The sequence below is a fragment of the Ipomoea triloba genome, chromosome 8 (assembly GCF_003576645.1).
Source record: "Ipomoea triloba cultivar NCNSP0323 chromosome 8, ASM357664v1".
In the NCBI taxonomy this organism is placed as follows: Eukaryota; Viridiplantae; Streptophyta; class Magnoliopsida; order Solanales; family Convolvulaceae; genus Ipomoea; species Ipomoea triloba.
In genome coordinates this window covers 7,546,497-7,559,431 of record NC_044923.1, presented here as the reverse complement: position 1 = coordinate 7,559,431, position 12,935 = coordinate 7,546,497, and the positions used below count along the sequence as shown (strand labels likewise).

The following is a 12,935-nucleotide window of genomic DNA, read 5'->3' as shown; positions in this document are numbered from 1 at the left end:
ATCATGGTCCATGCAATAATTTGCCTCATATCAATTGATAGGGAAAATGAATTTAAAAAAAAAAAAATTAGCATGGGCCGATTTTTTTATTTTTTGACAAAAAAGACATTGAAATAAAAGATAACATATACTTTCTTACATTTAGTTTTCTACAATTTATTTAAATCATAAGGCTATCCTTATTCCTGCAATATTCTCTCACTTTAAAAAATGAATCTCACTTTCACATCATCAAATTTATCATTTCTCTAATGTTTTTGTTGAAGCACAAAGAGTCAATTTTGATATCTCCTCCATTGAGACTCGAACTCATGACCTTTCATTTGAGGGAGGCCACTACATGCCATTTGAGCACAAGGTGCTTGGCCTGGCAACGGTGGATTTAAAACAAAAGAAAAAAAAATACTTGTTTTAATTTCCACATCATCTTGAAAATTCAAAATTGGCTAGGTTGAAGACAATGAACAACCTAAGATGTTATGACTATTATGTAGTGTGATGACACATTTGTTACCATTCAAAATAGATGGTCAGGGATCAAATCTCGGATGTTAAAATGATAAGATGTTATTCATTCCACAATTTTCAACTTCACATCATATTATCGATGTTCCTTTCAATCTTTCATGACCATTTATAGTTGTACAAGCAATTAAAGTTAACGAAAAGGAAAATTGTAATTTATACGTCTCTATAATATGTCAATTATCAATGTCATTTCTGAATTATTAGTGGTGTAAATGTTGCCCCTCAATTTTCAAAACAATACATATATTGTCCCTTCCATACCGTACGGGAGGGACAAAAAATGTACCGTTTTAAAATGAATACTTTTAATTTATTTTGGATGTAAATATTAAATATTAAAATGATTATAATTTTTTTTTGAGAGTAAATGATTATAAATTTATAAAACACATAAACATACATAAAATGATATTGAGTATTAATTAAACGAGTTTTTAAATATACATTTAAATATATACCTTTTTAATAAACATAAACTAACATGTTTATGAACATAACAAGTCTAACACTAATATCTTCAAACTTGACTAATTTACTAAACAACACTCGGGGTTTTGTTTTAAATTGTTTATTTAAGTAAAATTGTTTTTGTATATGTGCATTTATGATATAAATAAATATTAATTATTTTTATCTGTATTATTTAACAAGTACACTAGTTAGTTCAATTCACTTACACAACATGTATGAAACAAGCTGCAAGATACTTAATTGAAAATGTGTTGATAATTTATACGTAATATGAGATTGCTCAGAATGTAAGATAAAATTAATTAATGTCCTATTTAAATCACAATTTAAAAATTAAGTTATTCATTTTTTTAAAAAAATTCTATATGACATATGTATTATTTATTAGTCAAATTATTTTTCGCTTATTTTTTAACAAATATTTATAATTTTTAAATTTAATTTTTTGAATATAATAAAAATCTTAATATAGTTCTTTAAATATATTTAAATTTCATTCACCAAAACTGAATTAATATATTACATAAATATATGAAAAATGCACGTTACTTGAATTGATTGGATATGAGAGAAAGAAAAATTAAAATTGGAGATTAAAAAAAAAAAAAAAAAAGTAAACCTCCCCTTAAAATACAAACTCTAAATATTTGATATAATATTTGAAAGTCGGAAGTAAGTTTAGGACTAAACCTGACAAAACCACTATATTCAAAGGACCTCAGTCCCCATATGAGATTAACTCAAACACTTAGTATATTGTTTCTTTATTTATTTGTATTGGTATTTATTAGTACTCATCATAATATAGTTTATTAATTAAATATTAAGCCCTTCATTTATAATTTTGAAATCCGATACATTTTATTCCCTTAATTATTAAACTTTTATCAAATTTAGTTTCTATATTTCAATTTCAGCAAATTTAGGCACTAAATTGTCTCAAGTATCGCGTGAATTCGTTTGGAGAGATCCAAAAATGGAGATGCGGGGTATCGATCCCCGTACCTCTCGCATGCTAAGCGAGCGCTCTACCATCTGAGCTACATCCCCTTGGTGCATAAGGCTTATTCTTATTGGTTATATCAAATAGTGGGATTTAATTGTAATTTATACATCTGCGTGAAATAAACTTTTATCCTAGTTAAAATACAAAATAAACGTATATTTGTTCTAAAAATAATCTTTAAATACTTTTACATGGCATATGATATCCCTACTACTATAAGGCTAATTTAAATCTGACTAGGATTGCATCCACATTTGACTTTATCCTTACATTAGAAGTTCATTTTGATTTACGAGAAAATTTGCAATCACTATCTGAATCTACATTCTTAACGAAGCCAACATTGTAATCCTAACCTAAAAAGGATTACAAGGAAGTAACACGCGCACAGAGGGAGAGAAAGAGATGTTCAGACTATGATGAGCATAAACCAAGAGGAAGCTATGTGATGGATACATCATCATGGACACCAAGTTAGCATGGTGTCGAGTGCCGACTAGGTGTCCATGCTAAGTATCTATCACAAGTCCTTCATTTTCTTGTGTCTAGCCAAGTATGGCACAAGAAAGTATCTATTACGGAGTACTATGTATGAATAGAAGAGTACTGATGAGTAGAGTTAGAACCCCTTAGGTGAATTGAATCTTTCTGCGATAAAATGGGAGAGAAAGAAAAGAGAATAACCAAAAGACTAAATTGCCCTTATTAGTTTGCCCATTAAATTTTTTGGCTATTTTCTGATGGCAATTTTGCCGGAGTGACTGAAATTGAGAAAAATTGAATAGTTGCAGTACTAAATTGACAGTTTTAAAACCTATAGGTTGCAATTAACAACACTCCCATAGTTATAAGACCTAACTGAAGACCCAACATGTTAACTGCAGATATATAATTTTTAGATCTTGATCCACAATACAAGGTGTATCCTAGTGGTAGTATAACATTGTTTGGTTGGTGAGATTTATTGGACTTGGAATGAATAATTTTCCTTTATCGGACCATTCTACAAACTACAAACTTCCAGTCAATATAATTCATCATAGCATGTGCATGGAAAATTGGGAGGAGAAAACTCAATGTGAAAACAAATGCGTGGAAACTTAGTTTGATGGACAAAACTCAATGCAATATATTCTTGCTTTTATAATAATTAATTAAATACTGGATAAATACTGAGAAAAAATATCAATATTATAAAGAAAAAGGAATATAAAAACAAGTGAAATGACACTTTTTGTGAGTTACAGTAATATAATCCTCTGTTATATACTTATATGTGCATTCACTTTTTGCACTCGATTATTCTCAGTGATTATTTACGATTGTGATTAAAAAAATTAGAAAAAATTAAAGGTTTTTTAAAGAATATTAGCTATTTTTTTGTCGGTAAACCCGTACCATACCATATTTAGACTAATCCTGACCAATTAGTTTTTCCATACAAAAGGATTTAAACTCTCAACCTAGTACATAGCCACTCGCGCAACAATCAAGCTGGTTAATCACGAAAAAAATGAATTTATCTATAATTGATAGAGTAAATTATATCACTATAACTCAGAAAAAGTCACTTTGTGAAAGGCAAACATATGACACATTTTTTGAGTACAAGATGTCTTTCTATACATTTTGAAGAAAATATTTTCTACTTTTGGCCTCTCATATATTATAACATTTTCATTTTTAGTACCCAACTATTATTTCTTTAAAAAAAAAAACAAATTAATAAATGACAACATCAACTCATCAAGTGCTTTCCTTACAAATTAAAAACCACTACTCTTCAGCCTGTAAAGGCCCTTTCATAAGTTCCATTGTTACAATGATGAATAAATCCCACACGCCACTGAAACCTTCTCAATGGCCCCAGAAGGACCACAATTGTATAAAAACAACAATAATTTCCTATCATCACTATATTGTTATGGCTGAGGTCTACATGACTACATATAAGGATAAAAGAAGCCCCCTAACTCCCTTAGGCCATCACTCAATGGGGAACAAAACTACAAAATTGGCAAAATCTTGGAAATTCCTCCCTATCATTATCCAATTATTATGGACATTTTAATGGACGAAGTGATGAAAAACATTATTTGTAATGAATTTGAAGGAGAAGACAATAGTGAGATTGTAAATTTGTCTGAGTTTTGGCATGTTCATCTCACCTTTTCTTGCCGCCTTTCTTCTTTTCTTTAACTTGTTTCTCTAAGCTTCTGATTCTTTGACTGAGAACAGAGGATGGCGGCACTCTTTGGTTTGTAGGTCTGGATGTATCATTAGTTGAGGCCGATTGAGCCTGCTGTTGTGCTTGTGCTGCAGAATACTTGTTTAACGCTTCGAAAAAAGAGAATCCGGGTTTTTGACTGGCAGGAGATGGTGGTGCCACGGGGATTATAGGTATACCCAAGAGCTTCTTCATTTCGGGCTTTTTAAGTACTGATATGTCAGACAACAAAAGTTAAACAGGAATGCGACTATGTGAGACATTGTGTTGATTTGACAAGAAAATATTATAAATCGAAAACTATGTAGAGCAAAACTCACCCATTCCATAAGTTAGGGAGAAAAGATTGGAGGTAATCCAGTACATGAATATTGCCTGCAATGGTTGACAAAGGCCCAACCAAATTAGGTACGACCACCCGCGACTCAAATTTCAAATAGATCTCACATTTAAAAAGAAGAGCATATAAAATATCATGATATTTCCATAAACAACAAAACTACTTTCTTATGCCTGAAACAATAGTGCTGTGCAACGACAAAGGACACACAAATACCAAGCTTTAAGGAAAAAGAAGGATCATTCCATTTAGCCATGGGGGTACATGAACTTTATATAGCATTCAAAGTTGATGCTAACCAAAAGATTATATCTGTAAAGCATCATTTTGCATGACTAAAGTTCGGACAAATACCTTTGGGAAGGAAGCGGTGAATGGGACAGTCAGTAGAGCAAAGATTCTTGAAACTTTCTTAATGGTGGGACCAGCAGGATTTCCTTCCAATCCTTCCTGTGCATTACACTGAGGAAAGAACAACTTTGAGTTAACAATCAGTGGGAGAATAAAAAATATGCAGTTTCATTGCATCTGGGAGCAAGAAAATTAAAATCATGCTGTTTAAATACCTTCAACAGTAGCAAATCTAATATTTGGTGGAAAAATAATGTGAGTTACAGAACATTTTAGTCTCTACTCTCTCTGTACAGTGTTGTATTGAAATCTGATTTTAGCATAAAACCCTTAGTTGAAGAAATTCAAAGTGTACTTTCTGTTGAAGATCCCAGTAACAGAGTGTTCTATACAAAAAAAACCCCATTCTCTTTAACATATGCAATCCACAAAGAGCACTTCCAAAACTTTTATACATTTTGGTAAAACCATGTCAGTTAAAGACTTAAGAGTTGCTCTTAGCACTTTATGATCATGAACCAATTAAAATATTCTTGTACATGAACCACATTAAAGTTGTTTTAAGAATCTAACCACACTTTTTGAATGCATTAAGTTGAATTCAGAAGGCATTGAGAGGTGACTAAAACAAATCATAAAGGATCAAGAATGCATTCGGCATCCTTGAATTAACATTACACAAGCTAACTACGAATTCTATTCAGTATATCATTCGCTGGGATATATGAAGAGCATTTTGAGAAGTTGACCATCACTCTAAAGAAACAACTACTCCTAATTATATATCTGAAGAGATATCTCACCTCCACTGTAATCAAGAATGTCAATGCTGTTAAAACTGGAAGAATATACATGCTGTCAGGAGTAGTCAAATCAGTAAACCAGAATGCTCCACCTTCTTTAAAAGAAGGGACTTTTTCTGCCATGTTAGAAACCTGCATACATATGGATATATTTGAAATAGAAAAGGAATAGAATCACCAAATTAAGAGAAAAAAAGCAAAAGATAAATTGCATTTTCGGATCAAGGTTTTGACGATTGTGCATTTATGGTCATACTTCCAGCAGTACGGAGATAAGTCCCAATTTTTAAGCTTTGCAAAGTAAAAAGCTTCCGAGTAATAATGCTAGTTTTTCAATGAAAATGATCATATTATGTACATAAGCATTATGACTCTAATAAGACACATTTTCATTTGTATTGTTTTATTTGGATTTCTCGTATGGCAATGTAAACATAGCCAAAGGATTAACACTATTACTTGAGCAACCTTAGTTTACTAAAGTTTAAAAAGATTGGGAACTGGGATTAATATGTATAATACTATAAGAGTTAATTCCATTTTTGGTCCTAGATTTATATGTGGTACTACACTTCTAGTCTTTTTTTATTAGAATATCCACATTTGGTCTTAGTATTATTGTGACATGACCATTTTGGTCCTACGTCAACAAAATCGTTGAAATGACGTTAAATACAATGGGCATTTCGATATCTTTTTTTTTTTAACAAAATGGGTTGACCCACTATATTTTTATTTTTACTTTTTTGAAAAAATCCCTATTTGAAGACCGAAATGCCCTTGTATTTAAGTGCATTTAAACGATTTTGTTGATAAAGGACCGAAAATGGTCATGCCACAATAATACTAGGACCAAAGGTGATATTTTGAAAGGACAAAAAAAAAAAAAAAAAAAAAAAAAAAAAAAAAAAAAGAACTAAAAGTGGAATGCCACCTATAAATCTAGGACCAAAAATGGAATTAACTCATACTATAATGCTGAAAAGTTGAAGTTTATTTGCACAACTCTCAAAAGAATTAAGTCCCAAATAATGCAATTAGCCAAAAAGAGTAACTGGTAGAGAGAATGCAATCTTACAGCAAGGAAAAAGCAGACGAAGATGGGGCCTTGAATAAAAATTCCCTTCAAGGCAGTAAAGGGCGTGACTTTATATCTGCAATACCCTTATCATCATTAATAATATCTCTCTCTATTTTAAAAAAGTGTACATTGAAAAGGTGAAACTAATGGAAATTATCATACTCGTTGAACAGCTTCTTCATTTGTTGCTGACCCTCACTCACAGCTGAAGGACTCATTCCCTGTTAAAAAGCAAACCAGTTATCTTTTGTTTGTGTCTTACACATTATAAAAACTGATTTTGAATGAAAAATCGTGGAGGCATGAAAACAATATGCAAACTGGCAAGCTCAACCAATAGGCCATGAATTGTTTTTGAATCTAAAGTGTGATACAAGAGACCTTGTTACAGCTCAACTCAATTATCTAGTGACCATATGTCCATATCCTTAGACTGCAAAGTTTTAACCTAGCAATCAATCTACCTCCACTCTTCCTTTTTCCAGAGCTAGAGAACAGCTAAGTTAGGATACGGAGACACTGTGATAGTGATCAGCTTGAAAGACTATTTAGCCATGAACAAGGATGATACAAACTCAAAGATATCATAAATAGGATGCACTCAACATGGTTCAGATGAACTCATGTAATGCAATAGCCAATAGCAGGAAAATCTCAGATATAAGATAATGAAAAGCCCCAAGTGATCATACCCTGTTTTGCATGTCTTCTCTTATTGCATCCAATTTTGGCCTCAAAAGCTGCATACATGAGATTCAATATCAATGAATAATCAAGAAATTAAGATTTTGAAAACCAGGATTAATATCAAGGCATCAAGCAGGTCATAAATGAAACAAGGGCAGTTATATCTTTCACATATTGTTCACTGTGGTAAAAGATAATATATACTCCGTATATCATATATGGGCATGAAAAATGTTAATTCAAAAGTATGTCTGACACAAGGAGTTTCATAAACCAAAACTATGGTTAGATAAATACGAAAATGAAAGTAAATACAGAATTATATATATGTCATGTAAAGTTGAACGACGCAAATACAGAATTATATATATGTCATGTAAAGTTGAACGACGCATGACCAATGTTATATATATGTCATGTAAAGTTGAACGACGCATGACCAATGTGGATGCATGTGACAAAGACTAAAGAGTAAAACACACACACACACATTACTGATCAGATTTTATAAAAGTAGCTAGAATACAGAATTATATATATGTCATGTAAAGTTGAACGACGCAAATACAGAATTATATATATGTCATGTAAAGTTGAACGACGCATGACCAATGTTATATATATGTCATGTAAAGTTGAACGACGCATGACCAATGTGGATGCATGTGACAAAGACTAAAGAGTAAAACACACACACACACATTACTGATCGGATTTTATAAAAGTAGCTAGAATACTACATTTCTTTAATCCAACCAAGGCAACCATAAATTAATAAATTATTCTAATTGATTGATTTGCAGTAAGATGAATTCCCTAAAAAATGGATCTTATTGCATTTCATGCTTCAAATTTTGGATGATTCAATTAATTTATTGCAGTGAAATGTGATACCAGGGGGTGAGGCCGTGAGGGGAGGGTATTGGGAGAACAGGGAAATCCCATATGACTCAATATGTCAAAACAACTTGTAATCTGCGTATGTATGTATGTTTGTATGTATGTGCAATGGACTGAAGGAGTTCCTTTGAACAATTAAAGAGTTTTCAGATAAATGAGCTTTGGGGAAATTATGTCCTAAAGTACTAAAAAGAATATAATTATATCCTTCAAACTGTTAATCATAGCTAGAATAAGAAAGTATAGGCAACCAAAGCTCTGTCTATAGAAAACAATACTTGAACTTTTAGTAGGCTCTGCAAATGCTATTGCTAATATTTACTTGTTTTACTTCCTAATGCTTGATAGTTTAGCTTATAAGCAAAATATTGTCTTCAAAATGGCCAAGTTGAGATCAAGTTTGTACCTAACCAAGTCAAGTAAAGAGCCAAATATGACTCCTACATGATCTCAAACAATCTGTCAGATTCAGTTCTTGTTTCTGAGTGGAGTAAATCCCAAATGGTTTTACTGACAGAACACAGTTAGAATGCAACTACAAGCTTTCCAAATCACAAATCTAAACTATTGGACAAACGTTATATATAATAACAATAGTTAGGTTTGACCATTGTCCATTTATCAAGTGCCTCTGCATAAACTAGCCTCCATCAAAAAAGTATGTTTTTCTTAGTAGATATAGAAGATGAACCTTGCTCTTTGCCTTACGCTCATACCTAAGAGTTAAAACAACATGCAAAGAGCAAATATCAATTGCTCAACAATAAAACTTGGCTTGAAAGAAAGGTAGATCAACTAAAATGGCTCCAAAGATGATCTTAACTAATTCAAATTTATAGTAGTCTGAGAGTTATGGACTTATGGTTTATTGGTTTTAACATAATACTATTTCCTGCCAGCACATGTGAAGATGTAGAGTATTTTGTTACTACACAGATTTTTAAGAGGTCGAAATCTATTACAATAGGAAAACCCCCAAATTTTCCCTCTGTTGCATTGGATAGTGGTCATTTCTTGTAAGAAACCATTCATAAATTGAAAAAGGAGGACTTCAGTGTAATAAATGAATTCCTATTTCTATAAAACACTAATTGCAACATTGATTTCCACACTGGACTTAGTAAGAAATGTGCACAAATAAAAAAGTAGCAGTCATAAGATCTCAGTAAATGGTACAAATCATAAAATGCTAATAAAGCTAAGAGCCTGGAGCCTGAAGCCTGAAAACATGCATATTACTCACAGTTAATCTTGAAGTGGCTTTGAGCTGATGTATATTCAGTGGTAGAGTAAACAGTCTAATCATAAAACTTGCTGCAATAATTGATGCCCACCTGAACAAAGTTATGTAATGAAAAAGTGATCAGGACCGTGGCAAAACCAAAAATGCAAAACAAGCTAATTAGAGGGGTTTTGTATGCTAAGAACGTTTGAAGTGTAAAATTTCAGGAGTTACTGAAAGTCACGAACTTTAAACTCATGCGGTTGATTATATTAAAAGCTAGGTTTCACAAACCATTCAAGCAAAGCAAATAGCACAAGGGACACATGTAATGATGAGGTTTGAGATTTATACTAAGAGATGAAGAAATTTATTACCAATTAAGTCCGGTATAGCAATGGACATAATCAATCAAGTGCTGCAATGCAGCCACAGGCACAAAGGAGTCTGCAGCAGCGATTGCCACCTCATTCACGGCCGGGGCTTGCGAAGCCACTACCTCAACAGCCTTATCACTCAGCACATCCGCAATGTCAGACATATACTCTATCTTGTCCACTCCCTCTCCAACACCAGTAGACATATTCCTGACCAGACAACCCCCCAAACTCATGGGAGGCATGCAAAATCTCCTGTCCACAAATGAGTTTCTGGTGCCACTAACGCCGTAGCCAGAGCAACTGTGCTGAAGATAACGAAATATTTTAGGATTTTCCGAGAAGGGTTCAGGGGGGTTTTTCCGATCATCATCGCGCTGTAAGTGGGAAAAGGATGGTGCAAACTGTTGCTGTTGCTGGTAAAACAGCTTCGCTCTTGTAGATATACTCCGTCTGTAAGCCATTATTGACACCTGGTTTCTACACATACACAATCCATATCTTCCAGATCAAAAATACGACTAAAATGTCTTTAACTTGGGATCATCATCCACATATCAAAATTGTGAAGCACAGATGTGAGATTGAAAAGGAAAACGATGCGGAGTATCTTAGATCCCGGGAAATCTACGAAAAAGAAAGAGAAAAATAAACAGAAACAATATCGAAAACTTACCAGTGACCTTCAGCTTCAGCCTTGAGGGCATACAGAATGGCGGAGCCGGAGTGCGAGGGTTTGGGAGTTTTTTGAAGTCGTTGAGTGTTCTATGTACTCTTTGTTTGTTTGTTTGTTTTTTGTTTTTATAACCTTCTTTTTAATTTATATTCTTAGTGTTCACTCCAATATAATTAAACTAGTTATCGAAACTAATGTCCAATGTATATTTTTAAATTGTAAAAAATAATCTCGAAAACTCTCTGAAAAATGGAGAAATCATAAACCCACAAAAGGTAAACTTATCTAGAAAAAAGGAGGACGAGAAGAATGATCTTAGGTGTTTGGTAACCCGTAAAATGGCTTATGGAGAACGTTTTTTGAGTTTTCAGTGTTTGACAACATCCGGAAAATGTGGTCAACAGAAAATATTTTCCGTTGACCAATGAAAATCAATTCACTTTTCCAGAAAATGACTTACGGGATTTTTTTCCATAAGTTATTTTTCGGAATCGCCAAAATGGTCATTTCACATTTTCTCAGTCAAAACCAAGCCATATCACCCATGACCGTGGACCAAGGAGGTGGGGAAACCGCCGGAAACCTGTGCTACGTTTTTTGTTTTGTTTTTTTTAATAAATAACATTATTTTAATATTATTATAAATTTTTATATTTTAAATAAAATAATTACAATGTTTAATTATACAATTTTATCCATTTTCCAGAAAATGAACCAAACACACAAAAATGGTTTTCCATAATACATCCAAACATGGAAGGAAATGAAACTGTTTTCCAGAAAATTACCCATTTTCCATAAAATGAACCAAACACACAAAAACGATTTTCCATAATACATCCAAACACCGGAGGAAATGAAACTGTTTTCCGGAAAATGACCCATTTTCCAGAAGTCATTTTACTGGTTTCCAAGCGAACCCTTGGGTATGTTGTAAGAATGAGTCGAGTTGTGTTAGTAAGAAATAGTTGATGCAACAATGTTGTATAGTACGTGCGTTGTGTTTGTTTCAGTTTTTAATTTACGATACGTTTAAGATTATTGTGTATGTAATTGCAGGAAACAATGGTGGCGATATTCAAAATATAGTACTCTACATAGTTCGCCTTCTGAGGAATTTGTTTCTCCCCTTATTGCATTATCTGTTTGGCAAGCTCCTTATCATGTTCTGATTGACGAGGAGCCAAGGTTGTTTTCTATGATGAAGACTCGTGTAACCCCAAAGCATTTATTTATTTTAGATGTAATGAAGTTGGTGGTGTGGATGGTTTAGGCACTTACTACTACATTGTTTTACGAAGTACTATTTTCTTTGTAGTAATGTATGTGTTGTCTTATCAAAGTTGTTAGTATGCATGGTTATACTGTTCCCCACTACAAAATCAGTTTCTGAATGTTAAGTACACACTTTGAGTTAGGAAATGCACAAAGTACGCTACATAAATGCACTGGAGTAGACGACCACAAGAACTGTGTGACACCTTAGTCACACACATGTAGGTGTACACGCACCTGAAACGGTTCCCCTCACCTGTATTTTGGAAACGCTTACACACCTGTATCCATTAATGCACACACGACGATTAGGTCATATGCATACTAACAAACATATATAATTAAGGGTATTAACTATGTCGTAAAAAACATTTGTCACAAAGTACGACAACCATAAAAAATGTGACACCTTAGTCACACACACATATGAGTGCGCACCACGCACTTAAGACGGTTCCCCACACATACATGTATCTGTTTATGCACACGCAACGGGTATATCATATGCATTCTAATAAACATATATAATTAGGGGGTTAACTGTGTGGTAAAAAACACATGTATTCGTGAATGCACACACGACGGGTACGTCATATGCACACTAATAAACGTATATAATTAGGGGGTTAACTGCATGGTAAAAAAACACCTGTCACAAAGTACGTTGTAAACATGCACGGGTGTAGGCAATCATAAGAAATGTGTGACACCTTAATCGCACACACATATGAGTGTACACGCACCTGAAACAATTCTCCACACCTGTATTATAAAAATACTCAGTAAAATGCACACACATGTATCCGTTTATGCACACACGATGAGTAGGTCACATATGCACACACCTGAGTCTTTTCTTCTTTGGTTCCTGCGAATCACTTTTTTCTCTTTTTTTTTATATATAGATTCCTACCATTGCTGGAATTCATCTAAAAGAGGATAATATTGGATTCCAATTATAATATAATTCAAAAAAAAAAAAAGACTTAAA

At 33.0% G+C, this 12,935-nt stretch overlaps 1 protein-coding gene and 1 non-coding gene across 2 annotated transcripts; both read right to left on the bottom strand.

Annotated features, from left to right (window-relative positions):
- Positions 1 to 1,976: 1,976 nt before the first annotated feature.
- On the bottom strand, positions 1,977 to 2,049 carry TRNAA-AGC. Its single transcript has one exon. It is a non-coding gene; the product is annotated as a tRNA-Ala (tRNA).
- Positions 2,050 to 3,748: 1,699 nt separating this feature from the next.
- On the bottom strand, positions 3,749 to 10,787 carry LOC116026570 (mitochondrial inner membrane protein OXA1-like). Its single transcript, XM_031267892.1, has 10 exons — positions 10,670 to 10,787; positions 9,994 to 10,473; positions 9,638 to 9,728; positions 7,500 to 7,547; positions 6,970 to 7,028; positions 6,805 to 6,880; positions 5,727 to 5,858; positions 4,927 to 5,034; positions 4,553 to 4,607; positions 3,749 to 4,444 (listed from the first exon to the last, which is right to left on the bottom strand). The coding sequence occupies exons 2-10, from the start codon at positions 10,455 to 10,457 to the stop codon at positions 4,170 to 4,172; spliced, it is 1,308 nt and encodes a 435-aa protein (XP_031123752.1). The 5' UTR covers positions 10,458 to 10,473; positions 10,670 to 10,787; the 3' UTR covers positions 3,749 to 4,169.
- Between the last annotated feature and the right edge of the window lie 2,148 nt (positions 10,788 to 12,935).

Excerpts from the sequence above, each read along its gene's own strand:
- LOC116026570 (XM_031267892.1), bottom strand. The coding sequence starts at position 10,457 with ATGGCTTACAGACGGAGTATATCTACAAGAGCGAAGCTGTTTTACCAG. Across the intron at positions 6,881-6,969 it reads ATGAAGAAGCTGTTCAACGA|ATATAAAGTCACGCCCTTTA; the intron begins GTATGATAATTT and ends AGGGTATTGCAG. Across the intron at positions 5,035-5,726 it reads CATTCTTGATTACAGTGGAG|TGTAATGCACAGGAAGGATT; the intron begins GTGAGATATCTC and ends TTCTTTCCTCAG.